This window comes from Trachinotus anak, unplaced genomic scaffold (genome assembly GCF_046630095.1).
Source record: "Trachinotus anak isolate AG129_WGS33_773 ecotype Australia unplaced genomic scaffold, CSIRO_AGI_Tana_v1 ptg000032l, whole genome shotgun sequence".
Classification (NCBI taxonomy): domain Eukaryota; kingdom Metazoa; phylum Chordata; class Actinopteri; order Carangiformes; family Carangidae; genus Trachinotus; species Trachinotus anak.
This window is the reverse complement of record NW_027273883.1, coordinates 15,397,918-15,414,308: the sequence shown is the minus strand read 5'-3', so window position 1 is coordinate 15,414,308 and position 16,391 is coordinate 15,397,918. Positions and strand designations below refer to the sequence as shown.

The 16,391-nt window shown below is 37.6% G+C and overlaps 4 protein-coding genes across 14 annotated transcripts; 3 read left to right on the top strand and 1 right to left on the bottom strand.

Annotated features, from left to right (window-relative positions):
- Positions 1-161: 161 nt before the first annotated feature.
- hcst (hematopoietic cell signal transducer) lies at positions 162-3,369 on the top strand. Of its 2 annotated transcripts, XM_071469010.1 has the most exons (7): positions 162-367; positions 588-780; positions 1,262-1,332; positions 1,521-1,541; positions 1,783-1,917; positions 2,241-2,286; positions 3,231-3,369. In XM_071469010.1, the coding sequence occupies exons 3-6, from the start codon at positions 1,287-1,289 to the stop codon at positions 2,282-2,284; spliced, it is 246 nt and encodes an 81-aa protein (XP_071325111.1). In that variant the 5' UTR covers positions 162-367; positions 588-780; positions 1,262-1,286; the 3' UTR covers positions 2,285-2,286; positions 3,231-3,369. The 2 variants fall into 2 exon arrangements, with proteins under 2 accessions (XP_071325111.1, XP_071325110.1); XM_071469009.1 differs by lacking the exon at positions 3,231-3,369 and having other exon boundaries at positions 176-367; positions 2,241-3,224.
- Positions 3,370-5,080: 1,711 nt separating this feature from the next.
- Positions 5,081-6,222, top strand: tyrobp (transmembrane immune signaling adaptor TYROBP). Its single transcript, XM_071469008.1, has 5 exons — positions 5,081-5,217; positions 5,332-5,352; positions 5,439-5,582; positions 5,674-5,738; positions 5,861-6,222. Exons 1-5 carry the CDS (start codon positions 5,181-5,183, stop codon positions 5,915-5,917), a joined length of 324 nt encoding a protein of 107 aa, XP_071325109.1. The 5' UTR covers positions 5,081-5,180; the 3' UTR covers positions 5,918-6,222.
- Positions 6,223-6,244: 22 nt separating this feature from the next.
- Positions 6,245-10,414, bottom strand: LOC139612874 (uncharacterized). Of its 8 annotated transcripts, XM_071469005.1 has the most exons (12): positions 10,114-10,414; positions 9,019-9,054; positions 8,796-8,857; positions 8,635-8,667; positions 8,415-8,485; positions 8,084-8,131; positions 7,834-7,884; positions 7,707-7,745; positions 7,185-7,604; positions 7,046-7,084; positions 6,891-6,948; positions 6,249-6,653 (listed from the first exon to the last, which is right to left on the bottom strand). In XM_071469005.1, exons 7-11 carry the CDS (start codon positions 7,880-7,882, stop codon positions 6,899-6,901), a joined length of 597 nt encoding a protein of 198 aa, XP_071325106.1. In that variant the 5' UTR covers positions 7,883-7,884; positions 8,084-8,131; positions 8,415-8,485; positions 8,635-8,667; positions 8,796-8,857; positions 9,019-9,054; positions 10,114-10,414; the 3' UTR covers positions 6,249-6,653; positions 6,891-6,898. The 8 variants fall into 8 exon arrangements, with proteins under 8 accessions (XP_071325099.1, XP_071325102.1, XP_071325101.1 ...); XM_071468998.1 differs by lacking the exon at positions 8,415-8,485 and having other exon boundaries at positions 6,245-6,653; XM_071468999.1 differs by lacking the exon at positions 8,415-8,485 and having other exon boundaries at positions 6,248-6,653; positions 7,194-7,604.
- On the top strand, positions 9,915-15,767 carry LOC139612872 (casein kinase II subunit alpha-like). 3 transcript variants are annotated; one of them, XM_071468993.1, is made up of 15 exons: positions 9,915-10,053; positions 10,772-10,863; positions 11,246-11,322; positions 11,501-11,629; positions 11,756-11,867; positions 11,998-12,099; positions 12,196-12,246; positions 12,340-12,399; positions 12,558-12,641; positions 12,743-12,853; positions 12,948-13,049; positions 14,047-14,147; positions 14,247-14,395; positions 14,590-14,679; positions 14,919-15,767. In XM_071468993.1, the coding sequence occupies exons 4-15, from the start codon at positions 11,529-11,531 to the stop codon at positions 15,032-15,034; spliced, it is 1,179 nt and encodes a 392-aa protein (XP_071325094.1). In that variant the 5' UTR covers positions 9,915-10,053; positions 10,772-10,863; positions 11,246-11,322; positions 11,501-11,528; the 3' UTR covers positions 15,035-15,767. The 3 variants fall into 3 exon arrangements, with proteins under 3 accessions (XP_071325094.1, XP_071325096.1, XP_071325095.1); XM_071468995.1 differs by lacking the exon at positions 9,915-10,053 and adding an exon at positions 10,070-10,180; XM_071468994.1 differs by lacking the exon at positions 9,915-10,053 and adding an exon at positions 10,633-10,656.
- The last annotated feature ends 624 nt before the right edge of the window (positions 15,768-16,391 follow it).

Here is a 16,391-nt window from a genome sequence, read left to right as displayed (position 1 = left end):
CCAACAAATATGTGACAAAATCGTTGTTTTTAAAAATGTGTTTGATTAAAACATAAATCCTTGAATGTCATTTTAAGTGTATCTGTGTACCAAGTAAAACAGAATTTTGTTGTTGATAGTGTCCCACCACTAAGAGTCAGCAGAGCCACAGGATGAGCAAGAGGTTAGCATTTTAACACCCCACACCCTTTCTCTCACTTCTCTCTGGCTGTAGGTGTCTCTCGCTGATCTGTAAGCGCCATCTCAGTAAAGACACCCTGAAGAGGATGCAGTTCATGTTCTGTACTGAGTCCCAACTTTACCCTCTGGCAGAAGATATAAAGCTACTTAGTTAGAGAACAGCACCCGGCATTTTAAACTTATAGAGGTAAGGGGTTTGTGTCTGAGTGGCAGTATGTAGTACTGAATATATTATATATATATATATATATATATGTGAAATTGCTTTCCATTGTCTATACTGTATGCGTGTGAATTGTGATATCGTTTCGTTATTTTGAAACTGCACTGAAAAGTCCAAGACAAATTTCTTCACTTGGTAATTAAAGTGTATTCTACTCTATTTTGTTATTACATCTCTGTCACAGTTAAACCTGCAGCAATCAGGCTGATAAACTCTGCAGTCGCCAAATTGCCAACCCATGTTAAGTTTGCACAAAAAACAAACAGGCGGAGGACGGAAGAAAATTTGACGTCAGCCCACAAAAGTGAAAACTAATGGGAAACTAGAGTCACATCATCTTTTGGATGCCAGACAGCAGATCAGTCCGGGCAGAGCAGGTATGAGGATCTTAACTCCCAACTTTTAACCATTTAATGTCTGTCAAGTCACATCACAATGGTGAGTATGTGGTTTTAGATTGAAGATATACAACCAGAATATCAGGGGGAAAGTTTTGTAAACTTCGAAAAGGTTTGTGTGACTTTGAATACAGAATTTGTCACATGAAATGAAGATGATTGATACCAATATTTTTTAACAATTTAAGAGAAATCCTTCAACAATATATTTTCTATTTTCATCTCTTTCTGTCATATTCCCACACAGAAACCCATGACTCATTCTGACACCGGAGTTATGTATACAGATAAAAATCAACCCTAACTGTGTCAAACTGTTTAGGGGATTTTTTTCCAAGATAATTTTGCCACTGAAATCAAATAAATTTTTAAATCTGAGGGATACGAAAATGAACACTTGCATTTCTACATTTTGGAGGATGTGACACAAGACAAAGTTTGATCTATTTTTGTCTTTCAGAAAGCACATACCTGAGTTGACAAACATGGCATACAACAAGTTCTTTATCTTTGCCCTGTTTTTTTTCTGCAGTAAGTATGATTTTAAAGCTTTCTTCTCTTCTTCTTGAACACACACATTAAGGTGGTCTTACACAGGAAAATGTAACCACAACATTTTGCATGACGGAAACTTAACTGACAGAGGTGTTGCTGCATTATATCAATAGCAAGTTTGAGCTCTGATGGAGTCTTGTTTGTTTCTTTTCTTTCTCCATAAGACTTGACTGGGGCCCTCACAGGTATGAACAACAGAAACAGGACACATGGACACACACACACACACACACAGCTCTGAAATTCAGTTTTTATGAATGTTATCATTTCAACAGAATAAAAGGCAACACAAATGCAGAACTATAGCCGACAACCGCGCCTGATCAGTCATTCTTTCCGCTTATCTTAGTTCACATCCGCCTCCTCTTTCATCCTACAGTTTTTTTCTGTCTGACTGTTCATTCATTGTCTGTCTGTATATGCCAGACACCAGTGCATCTTGCTACAGGATTGAACCTGGGACAATAGCTGGCATCATCTGTGCAGATGTGTTGTTGACACTCCTCATTGTCATTGTCACTTACCGTTGTGCCAGCTTTCGGCGTCAGAAGATAGACAATGGTAAGACGGTGGGGCTGAAATGAGTCATGTTTTTATAGTGTTTATATCTGAAAAGTAAATGCAGTCAATGCATTGGGGTTGATAAAGTTTTATCAGGGTTCCCTGCCTTGCCTCCCAACAGTCTTTCAGACTATGCCTTTCTCCCTCCTGATTAATCATACAGCTTATAATTTGGAAGCAGTCAATTCTTATGTTGACTTTGTTTATTTTTCATATTTAATTGAATGTTTGAAGTCTATACCCTTACTCTACTGACCAAAACCCCCTCATTGTGTTCTTTGTATATTTGGTAACTGTCTGTGTCTCTTCTCATCTCTTCACAGCTGACAAAGTGTACATGAATGTCCGGGCTAACTGCAAGAGCTAATGGTGTAGTACATTATGACATTTGTTAAATTTTCAGACCCTGCTTTTTAAACATATATTACTATATATATATATATATATATATATATATATATATATATACGGTCAATAGACTATGGAGCACAACACTGTCCAGTATAAAAGGCTTTAAAACTCCCTAAAGAATCTTTTACATTCAGTCACAATGTGTACTGCTAAAACTGCTAAAAAACTGATTTTATTATAATATAATTATAATTATAATATTGTAATATATAACTAAATGTGTATCCCACTGTTAAAGATAGAAGTTCATGCTGTACTCAAGTGACATTTGTGTAGTGTGACTAACACAGGTGACCTGATTAGATTGAGGACACATGATGTTAAGTCCCACTGTGTGTTGAGGTGATACTGTGGTTAAACTGTTGTCTGCTGTTTCAGTCAAACACACACAACATGGTCACCAGAGCTAATTCGGCATCTTTGAATCATCTGTCTGATCTACCTACTCTATTGGTGCAGGGTAGTCTGTCTATGCAGTGGAAACACTCTTGCAGAGATAACTACCCTGTGTGCAGAGTTTTTCAAAAGGACAGTCATGGGTCTCCTCCTGCTCTCACAAAAATGTGGGACATTGTTGCAGAGAGGTTGTGAACGCAGAATTTCCCTTGAGTTCATAACTGCTCAGATATGACCATTCCTTTCACCTTTAGACTTAATGGAGGGCAGCTTTTGACACCATATACAGGTGATACAGCTCTTGTGAAAAAAAGTTTCTTTTTCAAACTTTTTTTTCTCCTGACCTCAGCCCCTATAATCTCTGGAATGCGTCAAGGTTCAGTTCTATATCTTTTTCTTTGTTTATACAGTTATTCTCCCTGTGAAATCAAACAACTGCAGCTCACCACTTCAGTTTTTTGAATTGATTCTCAATAATTTGTCTTTTTTTTTTTTTTTTTCAACAGACCTCTCACCTGTTAGCCTGTGGGACTCTTCTTTATAATTGCAAGCTCCCAAGGCCAAACTAATTCTTTATACATTAACTGTAAGGTATCTATAAGAACAACATTAGGTTGTAAAAAATGTGGCTGGGGATTAACCGATAAAGTCTTAGGGTGTAAAGATAATAAATGTAAGTAAGTCATTAACAAAATGTTTTTCAGCAATCTGTTGTGTTTTTGGCAGCACTTTATGATGCAGCCCATGATTTACAGTGTAATGCTGTTGAAAGAATCAGCTTACAGGTTCTTAGTTTTACTTACATGTAGGTAGCAGCAGAAGAAAACAGGACTATAGGGAGCAAGAGAGTAACTACTGGACATTTTAGAGTAAAGGAGAATTATACTATATATAAGTATTTTGTAAATACTGGGTCCCTACAGGGTACAGAAGTGGGAAACAAAACTAAGGTTTTGGGGAAAGGGTGTTAACAGCATTTTTCTTATTGTTTAATTAAGGAGGGGGAGTGGGCCATGCATTATTTTACAGCCCACATACCTTATTCTATTGTGGAATTAAAAGAATTTAAAAAATGACCATGATATGATTTACTTCTCCTTTTCTCTAAAATGCCCAGTCGTTACTGTTTCTCAAGGTCTTGTTCTTTACCTACATTGAGAACCACTGAGTATTTCATCAGTACGTCATTCATACAATAAAATTATACTGTCAATCACAGGCTGTATTGTAAAGTGTTATCATGTTTTCATTATAAATGTTATGAATGTTGATAATGGACTGTGTCAGAAGCCCAACTCTTTTCCAGAAGGTCAGAGGTCAAACAACCTATTAAAGGAAAATTCCTAATGAACTAACTAGAGAACAAGAAAAACAAAGCATTTTGCTTAATTTCATAAACACCAACTGAAGGGATATTTCACAACCTGGTAACCCTGAAGTTTTTTTTGTTCATGGTTTATAACTCATCTGTGAGTTATTATTATTATTATTATTATTATTATTATTGCTGTTCCCAGACAAGAGGGAATGATATTTTTTGCTACTGGAGCTACTTGTTACTCAGGTTTGCTAAATTGTCTTTAAATCTCTTTTTAACCTTATTTGTATTAAAGGGCTAACATGTATTCTGCATTTCCTTATGTATTTAATTAACTTTTTATATTTGGTCTTGTTTAATTAATGTATGTAATGTGTTTGTTTTTTAGTTTGTATTTGTATACTATCAAATTAGTTTTACACTTCTATGTGTGGCCCTATGCTATATAAATAAACATTATTATTATAATTGTTGTTGTTGAATGATTGTGGCATAGCTATTTGAGCATCATGAAACATGAAAGTCTCCAGGGAAAGTGTGCTTTCATTTCGCTGACATTACAGCTAAACCTGTGGTTTACCAATTGTTCAGAGGCTAGGTAGCAGTAACTATGGCCAAACGCCTGCACTTAACCACAGGTCATGAGGAAATGCATTATCTGAAGTGTGATCATATGTGTTTCAGCAGAAACTGCAGGTGTAATGAAACTGACCTCATACAGCTCCTTATCTTCTCGTCACTTGGATTAGTTAATTTAAAGTATCAGTATATAGTTAAAAAGTTTTTTTTTTAAAGAAGAAAAAGCCCTGAATACTAAAGCTCAAATGTGACAGAGTGAAAGAATTTCTGTTTATATGTGACCAGCAACCCTCACATGAATGTGGCATTACAGAGCAGAAACAAAAACAGCAGCTTCCTCTTCTCTCAGTGGACTCCTTCTTCCTCCTCTGAACGCTGTCACAAGCTGACAAAGCCTCACACCCCTGAAAGTATTGCCAGCAGATCATCTGTGAGCACTCATACCTCTGCCTTTCAACATCTTGTTTATGTGCAGCAACACAGCCATTTGGGAAAAGATCAGAAGGACCGGTGACCATCAGCTCTCTCTCTTCCTCAACCTGAAACCAACATAAAGAAGATGTCTGACGCTCTTTGTATTGTGGGTTCATTGTTTGGTGAGTGGTGTGCTATATATGTGTTTTAGTGGTGTGCTGATTGATGCAACAATAGTAAATGAACATAGGGACTGTTGTTTTCATCTGAGGTTTAATTAACTCTTTGTCTTTCAGGATCTGCAGAAGAGCAGCAAGGTATCTAACTTTTCTATATAAAGAAAAAGGTTGTTCCTGTGTCTTTTGGTTTTGTGTTTCAATCCCATCTCTCCACTCTCTCACAGAGTGCGCCTCCTGTTACCTAATAAACATGGAGACTGTAATCGCCATTATTGCCTCTGACATTATTTTGACCGTCTTCATCACTATTTCTGTGTTCTGCTTTGCAACTCACCACAAGAGAAGGCGAGAATGGGATTCTCATGATGGTGAGCACTAAATTGATCAGCATCACTGCTCATTTGTGAGTCTGCTGGCTGGTGATATGGCTGTAACATGGCATGTGAATGTTTGGAACAGGTAGAAGAAACCTGCCATCATCAGTATCAAAGAAAGAAACAGAGGTCACAGAATCTCCCTACCAGGTAAAGTAAAACTATATTATTACTTAAACCTCAAAGACACTAAATGTGGAAATCATACTGTTTAGGGTTTTAATGGTATATTATGTGTTTTTCCATGATGAATTGCTTTTACTGTTTTGTAGGAGTTACACGGAGTCCAGTCAGATGTGTACAGTGAGCTTCAGCACTTTAGGAAATGAAACGACAAAGCTATAAAAATCCCAACATTGTTTCATCTGTAATTATTTTTACACACAATAACCAGATAGTACCACACAGTCCTATATGCACATCTTGAAATGCCACTTATACTTCTGTGGAATTATAGGTAATAAGATGCTTTATAAATGTGCATTTTTCATGTAATTCATTTATATTTTATTCACTGAGTACTGTGTGGTGCTGAATGTGATGTTCGCTGCATCACATTCTTGTTTTTTGTAAATGTTAAAATGTGTATTTGTATTTAAATTAATTATGAATTAAAGTACATTTTAAAACTGAGGGAATAAAAGATGCACTTACATTTTCTTTCTTTTTGTATTTATATTTCAGTGGATTACTTATACATTTTCACATTACAGTCAACATATACAAAGACTTTCAGTGCTGAAATAAAAACAACTAATTTCAGGCTCAGATAGATTCTGTTCTAAGTCATCAAAAGTAGTAATTGTGCTCATTTGTTATTTCATTTTCTGACATTTCTCATACTACAATTTTTCTACCAAACATCTCAGATTTAAACACAAAATTGCCAAAACCTCTTTGTTTCTCATATTTCTTCATATGATCACATGACAAAAATGACATGTGAAAAATCCAAATTTGGATCAAAAAGTCCCAGAAGCGGCTATGTTTGGAAGCAGCCTGTCTGCTTCCTGTGAATCAACAGATGGCAGCCCCTGACTCATCATGAGGAAGAAAAAGAAAAATCTGATAAAAAGACAGGAAAAACAATTGTTATTAAACATTACATGCATAACATTTGAATAACAAAGCAACATCTGGGGAGCAGTTTCCTCTTGTTATAAGATGAGGATGAATTGCAAGGAATTCAAATGTGGTAAACCTATAACAACATGTCATGGAGTTGTTTCCTATAAGTTGCGTTAGGTGGATAAAAATCCAGACAGAAATCATTTGTCTTTGTCAAATGCAGAGGAAACAAACCTTCATGATCACCACAAGGCTTGGCTCTTGGCTGGAACAGGCTTGTGTTCTGGAGTTGCTAAAGCACATAAGACAAAGTGAATCACAGAGCTTTCTGGAAAGCAATGAAACAATGTGTTTACAATAGTGACTAATGGAATTAAAATTGTTCTTACCTATCGGATAAGTTTCAGAGCTGATATATTCTCTGGTTTCTGTGGGAATATGAATATCAATTGTTCAGCCTTTGATCGCTCTGGTCATAATTCCTGGAGCAATGTATATTGTTTTATATAATACAGAATCTGGTCTTACTATCTGTACCTCTGCTGTTTCCCACTGCAGCCACTCTGCCATTGTTGTCCTCTGCACTGTCCCAGTCTTGCATTTCTCTGCTTTGGCCTGGGGCCAACATACTATTCAATCCATTAACTCTCCTCGCCTTTCCTTGGAGATCAGTACCTTGACTGGCATTGTCAATCACTTTGTCTCCACTTACATGGAGAACTTGTTTTCCTGACAAATTTCCATCTTCCTGAGCAATCACCGTCGTTCCTTCCTCACTGTCAAGATCAGTCGCTTCTCTGCTCCCACGGTCCTGAACCGGTCTTCTGCTTGCATACACTGGCTCCAAACTGTCTTTTCCCACTCCTTTTGTCTTCCCTGATGGTGTGTTATCATTCACCACAACTTTAGGAATCATGATCTCATGACTTTCAAGGCTTTTGACTGCATCTGGGAAGAGTAAAGATCATAGCACCTGCATCAATATGTTGTCTGCACTGTTACAGACATTATGATCACTAAAGGTTATAGCTCAGATTTAAGGTACTGCACCTCTGCTTTCACTTCCATTTTTATCAGATACTTCAGGTCCTGAAATATTAGCAAAACCATTTTTTTTCAATTCATATGAAAATAAATATTTTTTTCCACATTTGCATGTGAAATAAGGCCTACACACCTGTAAATCCATTGGTGTCAAAACTCTCTGTAGATTTTGCATCTGACATATCTGTGAAAGAATTTGCTGCTATTTAAAATGCAATTCCACTAATGACAAACACTTACATCCAGGACTGTTTTGTATTTTGATGTGTGACAGTTTGTAAATTAATGCTTCAATGTAACCATTGCACTACTGTAACCATTGTGCTACTGTGTACTACTTTATATATATTTCTTTCAACAGAAAAAAGTAAGTGTAAATGTACCTTCAGAGTCTTTGCCTGCCACAGGTTCACTTAGAGGGTTTCTGTTTGCTGCAGACATGAGAAAATATGTGGTGATAATCGCTGAGGTAGTTCTACATGGTCACAATCAGACACTGTCAAAAGTGCTTGCTACAGTTCACCCTGAAGATTAAGCTAGACAATAACATAACACAAATACACACAAACAATGTCTGTCTCTGTTCTCTTTCGTGACCTTAAATCTATACTCTTGGGGAACCAAAAGTAATTTGAGGATCTGATGAGATGAGCTGTCACTCTGGGTTGTAATTTCTGAACTGAATCTATCTCAACTGAACTGAATCTATCTCACTATGCTTGATGGCTCCATTTTGAATCACAGACCCGTTACATTTGCAGGTGTGGTCATTGTGCCAAGTGCATCTATAACAACAGTAATTAAAACAAATATGAGATAAAGGTTCGAAGCAGTGATTTAAACAGCAATTTGTCTGATTTCAAACACCAGCACAAGTACTATTTTGCATCTAAGAAAACATTAATTGGCATAAAAATAACATAAAATAATCTACCATTCAGAAAGCTTATCACATTTTCTCTTCGAGCTTGAAAAGACAGAGAGAAAGAAAGGGTGTTACTGCTACTGTTTTATTTAATAAATATTTACTATAAAAGATAAGTAAGCTCAACATAACATTTGTTTATTTTTCCTTTTTATTTTAGATGGGTTTACCTCTGACTGGGGCTGTTAACACCATAGTTGCAAATGGAAGAAGTAGGAGACAACACATGAAGCTGAAACAAATAAAATCACAATTCATTCAGGGTTTTGGTGAGAAATGCATGTTCACATCAAATTTGTGGCATTATGTCATTAATAGCTCAGAAATAAAGTACATTTCAGCGACAGGTGATTGAAAAGACAAATATCTATATGACAAAATATCAAAACTTACAGCTTCATTGTTGACTGCAGTCTCCAGCTGTGTCTGCTGTTTGGCATCAAGAGTGCTGTTAGGCTTTTATGTACTGCTACTTTATCCGGCTTTTTAACCTTGAATATAGGTCTTGCCCTGGTTAATTACGGATTCTGACACGGTGTGTCAAATTGAGATTTCATCAAAGGCTATTTCTGTGTGTTCAACAGTGTGTGACTTGCGGGCAGAGAAGCAACAATTAGGCTGCAGGTCCTGATTATTTTACAAAGGCCTATTCTCTATATCACTTCAGTATGAAACTAAATGCTCTCAACATTCAAACGCACAAAAAGAATTAGTCTTTCTCTCTCCTGTGTGTTGATTATAGGTGGTTGGTTACTTCAGGAAAATGCCCCTGGCTTTTTCTCTGTGACTGAGGGAGCATTTTAAATGATGCCACAGACCATGTATTGTTTTCTGTTACCATTGCACTATTGTCCATTTACCTATTGTAGCCCTATATTTTGCCCAAACAAAGACCTTTTAAATAAACAGGCCCCATTGAACATCAGTGAATAGAAATATCTCCTGGTGGAAATATCCTGAAATGAAGAGCGCAACAATTTGAATTGCAGTCTCATGTGTGCATCCATAGTGTGAGGAATGTTATTCTAGGCTAGCAGAGAAATGAATATGTTAAACCCAGCCTCATATACCTGCTGTGCTCCTACTATTAAAATTGACATTATGTAGTCCTACTGATCAAAAACATACTAAATCATATCTGGCATTTGCAGGGCCCGTGGTGGTCAAATGTGCATGCTGCATGTAGAAGTGAGCAGTGTGTTTGGGGAAGGATAATACGAAGTTAACACACACACACAAAAAAAAGCTGTGCACACAGATGCATGCAGACTGAAGTTTCTGTTTCAATTAGACCTGTTGGTGGCAGAGGGAGCAACAATTTCCCCTCCATGAAAAAGAAAAAGCAGAGCGCCCTCTGCGGGAAAGGCTGTTCGCACTAAGCTCTTGATCCCAAGCATCGCCATATTGACGTCCCAACAGCGCCGAGAGGTAATCGTGTTATTTAACCGTAAATCGTCGTAGGTTTGGAGCAACCGTTTAGTGTTTTACCTGTCAGGGAAAGCTGGAAACAAGTCTCACAGCCGCCGTGCCATTCTGCTGCTCGACCACGGTGTTTGTAGGATGTTTTTTCAAGGCGTTGTCAGCCAGTTGCCTCGCCAGCCAGCAGGCTATTCACTCCCCTAGCCTGTTAGCTTAGCACTTTTTAGCTTTAGGAAATATATTTTTCGAAACTTGTTGTTTAGCTCAACGCCAATAATGGTCACTGGAGTGGTGATTTGGCTATTTTTACGCGGGCTGTTCTTCCTTTCCGTTAGTGGCCCACACTGTGGTCGAGAGCTAGTTGTGACTTTCCAACCGGCTTTTCCCTCTGCTGTTGCCGAGCTAATGCTAACTAGTTAGCAGCCCAGCCAGTTGTCCGGTTTGCCTCATAGCTAGCTCTTAGCTTCACTGCACTTGTACAGGCCTTGGGCCACAGAAGGTTTCTGCGTACAGTCTCCTTTTCATTAAAGTATTAAGCGGGTAAATTGGGCATAACTGAACGAGTATCTTCTATTAGAGGGACCATTTGTTGATTGGATGCCTCTCTTAAATGTAGTAATTTAATGCAGCCTTATTGGCTAGCGTACGTTGGCTCACATAGTTCGTTCATGTTTGCTTAATTGACAGCATTGATTTAATCAACCTACTTTCTGCCTCTTTTCAACAGGAGATACTGCCTTGGTGTAGCCCCCAGTGATGACTGTATTGAACCCTGTACCTCCTGATTAGACTGGTTGGATGCCCCCATTTAACATTCAGGTTTCTCCATTTCACACGCCACCATATTTAGACACGCTAGCCACCAATAATTGAATTTTACTGGAATTGTTTTTCGTTTTGCTATATCTGTGTTCTTTTTAACACACACACATATATACACATACATACACTGCTGTTTTAGTTTGTACCGTGCTGTTGCCGCCTTCACGTAACACGTGAGAAACATTAGCATTTTCTTTCGCTCATATTCAGATGAACATCCTGAGAAAGAGTGGGGGAAACATTTTCAATTGATAGTGTGCCTTAACCTTTGATTTTCATTTTTCTGTTTACATATGGTGTTGGAACAAATATAATGGATGGTCAGTAATAAGCACTAAGTGTCTGTATTGTTTTTTTTTATTTCTGTATGCCCATGTAGCTTTCTTACCATAAAGGCATCTCAACCACTCCTGTTCCAATTCATCTATCACCAACATCCTGGAGGGATACTCCCAGGTATTGTTATCATATATCTGATTAAATACACTATACCACCTATGGTTACTGTAAAAGATGCTCTGCAAGTGGTAACATGAATAATTAGTAATATTTGTAATATCTTTGTCTTACTGTGAATTTATGCTGCTGTAATTAATTTTTGATGTTGTTTTTTCTTGTCCTGTTATGTTTTTAGGAGATTTAGAGAAGATCTTGTGTAGAATATGTCTGGCCCTGTTCCAAGCCGCTCTCGAGTTTACCCTGATGTAAACACACAGAGACCTCGGGAATACTGGGACTATGAGTCCCATGTTGTTGAATGGGGGTAAGACAAAGGGGAATTCTTGATGCTGTAGTTGTATTTGTTTTATTTTGCTTTGTTGAGTAAGTCATGTCAGGATTGTTAACTGTGATGTTTTATTTTTTCCTTTATTTATTTATTTTTTTTTAGAAACCAAGATGACTATCAGCTAGTCAGAAAACTAGGGAGAGGCAAATATAGCGAAGTGTTTGAAGCCATAAACATCACAAACAATGAAAAAGTGGTCGTCAAAATACTGAAGGTATGGAGATAATCTTGATTATTCGGATAATTTATATGTTCTGCCAATGTCTTTCAGTAAAACAGTTTGAATATTTTGTCCCGACAATGGAGATGTTACATACCTCACAACACTGTCATGTATCTTACAGCCGGTCAAGAAAAAGAAAATCAAGAGAGAAATAAAGATCTTGGAGAATCTGCGGGGTGGCCCAAATATCATCTCACTGTTAGATATCGTCAAGGATCCTGTGGTAATTTGGTTCTCCTTATTGCACTGTAACAATTTAGGAATTGTATATGTATTCACATACACATGTTCATTTTTTTTTCTCTTTTTATCCTTTAAGTCACGAACCCCTGCTCTGGTCTTTGAACATGTGAACAACACAGACTTCAAGGTAACGATCGGGGTTCTCTTGACTTGTAGTTTGGAGGAAGCGAATACAAAGTTATTTTTATTCTGATGGCTCATATGTTCTTTATTTTCACAGCAATTGTACCAAACCTTATCTGACTTCGACATACGGTTCTACATGTACGAAATCTTGAAGGTAAGAAACGGCTTTTGGTAGTGAACATTTACACTTTATTTTACAGACTGTATTGGTTCTTTTAACGTTTGTCAGAAACATATTATCAAGCTGTAGTTAAATCATTTTAACAGTCAGACAATACTCTTAACATACTTTTTTCCTTTTTTACCTGAAAGGCTCTGGATTACTGCCACAGTATGGGGATAATGCACAGAGATGTCAAGCCACACAATGTAATGATTGATCATGAACACAGGAAGGTACTATCTCAAATGGCCACCATTTTCCTCTTGTCTTGTCTTTTCCCTGTGACAGAAGTTAATTACAATTTCTAAAATATATTATCTGTTTTAACTTCCAGCTCCGTCTAATCGATTGGGGTTTGGCAGAATTCTACCACCCAAACCAAGAATACAACGTGAGAGTGGCATCCAGGTACTTCAAAGGACCTGAACTGCTGGTAGACTACCAGGTGAGGCTCGTATATCCTTACACGTCTAGTCATGCCAGTTTTTAACAGTCGTGAAGTCAGTTCAAACCTTTTCACCTGTCTGTATTATTTGTAGATGTATGACTACAGCTTGGACATGTGGAGTTTGGGTTGCATGCTCGCCAGCATGATCTTCAGAAAGGAACCTTTCTTTCATGGTCATGACAACTATGATCAGGTATGAAGAATCTCGTCTTTTGTGGGTGTGGTCACAAACTGCGGGGCTTTAAGACAGCAGTGTGTAGGGCTGCGCTTTTTTTATTTTATTTTTTTTTTTAAGCACTTAATAGTACATAGTATTGTTGTTTTTACACAGTCAAACTACATTCTTCTGACACTAGACATTGGCAACATAGCAACTCTTCAGTTATTGAGTGAGAGTAGGCGTTTATTAACTTTTTGGCAGTTTGGTGTACTGAATGTGAAACATGAGTAAAAGACAAATGTGAGACTGTACTAGTGGACACAGTGATGACACACTTCACTCCCACTTTCCCTGCCTACACCAAGACATTGACCATATAGCATTCCAGTTGTTTCCATGGCTCGTTTGGGCCTATGTAACAGTACTGTTGAATAGTTTCTGTTGGTAGATGTTGATTTTATTTTCCGGTTTCAGACTCACTGTGCTCAGTGATTGAACTTATTTCTATAGCAGTTAGATAAATTGTGTAATAGTTTTTAGAAATTAATTACTGCTGTACACTGGACATAAAACTTTGTTTTGCTTCAAAACAAAGGAAAGTTTACTGTAATCAGAGTATCTAAATCTTACGATAGTATGATAACGTTATTTTGCAAATTACTATAGGCTATTCAATGTGAGTTATCAATTACATAGAGAAGACCACTGGTTCAGTTAGGTTTGATTTGAAAAAAAAAATAAAATAAATTTTTTTAAATGCACATTTGTAAACTGTATATGTACTATACAGATATTTAAGGAAGCATGCACATTGTTAATTTAACAATCTTTATTTATAGGTCTGTTTTCTTACACAATAACCACTTTACTGACATACAGTATACACTTCATACAAATCCACTACCTAATTGACTTACACATTACGAACTGCAGTGAAATCCAGTCCACATTCCTTGGTATGCTTCACGGGATTTAACAAAGGCCTAACTCTGTCTTTTCGCTGCTGAATCATGTTTCTTCTAACTTACAGCTTGTGCGAATTGCAAAAGTACTTGGCACCGAGGACCTCTATGACTACATTGACAAGTACAACATTGAATTGGATCCACGGTTCAATGACATTCTGGGAAGGTAAAACACTGCGTCTGTTTGACCTCAGTACAGCATCAATATTTTTGACCAGTATTTTGGCTAATCACATTAACACTTAATCTCTGGTTTGTTCTCTAGACACTCCCGCAAAAGGTGGGAGAGGTTTGTACACAGTGAGAACCAGCACCTGGTCAGCACCGAGGCTCTAGACTTCTTGGACAAACTGCTGCGCTATGACCATCAAGCCCGCCTCACAGCCAGAGAGGCCATGGATCATCCCTACTTCTGTAAGATTTCTTTTCCTGTTTTTTTTTTTTGTTTTTTTTTGTTTCTTTTTTTTTTCTTACCCTGTCTGAATCTCTTACACATTGTTTGAGTAAACTACTTCAAACCAAAATTTGTGTGCTATATTTAAAGCAGCTTAATTTTGTCAACAGATGTATTTGGTTTATGAGGTGCTCAAATCTGCTTCCGTTCACAGATCCCATCGTTAAAGATCAGGGAAGGGGGGCCACTCCTGGAGGGATGGCTGCCAGCTCCACACCAGTCAGCTCCTCAAGTATGATGGCTGGTGAGTAATACTTCTTGCAATGAACTGCCTTAATCAAAGAAATAGTCTATATTTGCAGATGCCAATTTTTTTGGCTGCTAATTAGAGGTGTAACTTCCCCCGGAGCCAAAAAAATAGGCAGATTGCAAGAGGAGCATCGACAAATGGCAGCAAAGAAAGTTATATCTCTAAATTTAGATTGTGATGACATGTTAATATGAGCATTTCCAAATGATTAATGAGCCTCTTGTCTCTTCTAGGCATCACCTCAATGTCCTCCTCACAGCCACTGGCTAATATTGCTGGATCACCTGTCATCTCTGCCCCCAACACTCTGGCCACACAAGTCCCTGCAGCCACCGGAGCCCAACCCTGAAGCCACTTCCTCACCTGTGTTTATGTGTGCTCATGGCCATGTCCTGCCTAGCTCTCACTGCGGCCCAGGGCCATGGCTCCCCTTTTTATGTTAAAAATAACAAAAGAAGATTTAAATTGCTTTTCACATTCAGTTATATTTTGACACCTGGACTTGACAGAAATGTATTGTTGCACCTGTCAGGGTTATTAGAATTAATTTGGGTGTGTTATTTGACAATGCCATTGTCTAGAAATTCTAATAAGATGTAGACATGAAGAGAATGGATAATAAAATTTATTTTGTATGTTCCAAATATACAGTCTTGCTTGAAACTGTTTGACGGGGATCCTGCTGTATTACACTGTGAACCTTACACGACTTCACAAAACAGAGTCAGGAGTCTGGTGTGCCCCAACTAACAGTGCTCGCTGGTTGCACAAGATGTAATGTGCAGGAGTTGTTGGTGTTTTGAAGTTGTTAGATGCTATCATTCTTTAATTGGACTTTTGTAGATATTCTACAGTTACTGTCAGGTTGCATGCACCCAATGCTGAATATCACAGGGTCAATAGTTTGCCAATTTTATGTTACTTTCACTTCTGTATGTGTATGTATGTGTTCATGTTTGTTTTTTATGAAGTCTCTTACACATGATTTTGATTACATAGACAATTTTGTAACTTTTTGTTTTATGTTGGGAGGAGTCATCACCTACAAAAAACAACTTCAAAAATAAACAATTTAAACAGGGCTTTTGCAGGCACTACATGTTATTGAGTATACCATCTGTTGACTGGTTGCATTGGTAGCATATGAGTGAATTTAAAACAGAACAGCATAGTCAGCTAATCCCACAGGATACCTTTCCTTTGATAAAATGAATGAACTTTGGCACCAAATGATTTATGGTGTGGTTAGAAAGAAGTGGATTCCCTAAGTCTGGGTTCATACATTCACGTTCCTTTTACTCTGGTCAGCTTGAGCAAAGTAAATGTGTGACTAATATGTTTTTTTTTTTTTGTTTGTTTTTTTTTTTTTTTTACCATTTGTACAGTTGTGTGTGAGGGAGCAAGTGATGCAAATGCATATACCCATAATCATTTTGGAGGCAAAAAGTGTATGTGTACATATTTCTAGATAGCTTGGAAAAAAAAAAACAAAAGCTGAGAAAAGAAGCACATTCAGAGCACATAATGTGGGTAGCACAGGTGGCCTACATCCCACATCATTTTAGGATCCAGGTAATTACAGTAAAGCCAAAGGCGAGTCTGCATCACTCACTTGGATATGCTCTTTTGGGAATGTGAAGGATACTGCAAGTTAGGCTTTGTTTCCAGCTTTAGAGGTTTGATGAAGGTTCATACAGCACACACTA

Bases quoted from the DNA above. Each gene is read 5' to 3' on its own strand.
- LOC139612874 (XM_071468998.1), bottom strand. The intron at 7,085-7,184 runs GTAAGACCAGAT...ATATTCCCACAG, and splicing joins AAACAGCAGAGGTACAGATA to AAACCAGAGAATATATCAGC. The intron at 6,949-7,045 runs GTAAGAACAATT...TATGTGCTTTAG, and splicing joins CTCTGAAACTTATCCGATAG to CAACTCCAGAACACAAGCCT.
- tyrobp (XM_071469008.1), top strand. From the start codon at position 5,181: ATGTCTGACGCTCTTTGTATTGTGGGTTCATTGTTTG. The intron at 5,218-5,331 runs GTGAGTGGTGTG...TTTGTCTTTCAG, and splicing joins TATTGTGGGTTCATTGTTTG to GATCTGCAGAAGAGCAGCAA. The intron at 5,739-5,860 runs GTAAAGTAAAAC...ACTGTTTTGTAG, and splicing joins TCACAGAATCTCCCTACCAG to GAGTTACACGGAGTCCAGTC.
- hcst (XM_071469010.1), top strand. From the start codon at position 1,287: ATGGCATACAACAAGTTCTTTATCTTTGCCCTGTTTTTTTTCTGCA. The intron at 1,333-1,520 runs GTAAGTATGATT...TTTCTCCATAAG, and splicing joins TGCCCTGTTTTTTTTCTGCA to ACTTGACTGGGGCCCTCACA. The intron at 1,918-2,240 runs GTAAGACGGTGG...ATCTCTTCACAG, and splicing joins GCGTCAGAAGATAGACAATG to CTGACAAAGTGTACATGAAT.
- LOC139612872 (XM_071468993.1), top strand. From the start codon at position 11,529: ATGTCTGGCCCTGTTCCAAGCCGCTCTCGAGTTTACCCTGATGTAAAC. The intron at 12,642-12,742 runs GTACTATCTCAA...TTTAACTTCCAG, and splicing joins TTGATCATGAACACAGGAAG to CTCCGTCTAATCGATTGGGG. The intron at 12,854-12,947 runs GTGAGGCTCGTA...TATTATTTGTAG, and splicing joins AACTGCTGGTAGACTACCAG to ATGTATGACTACAGCTTGGA.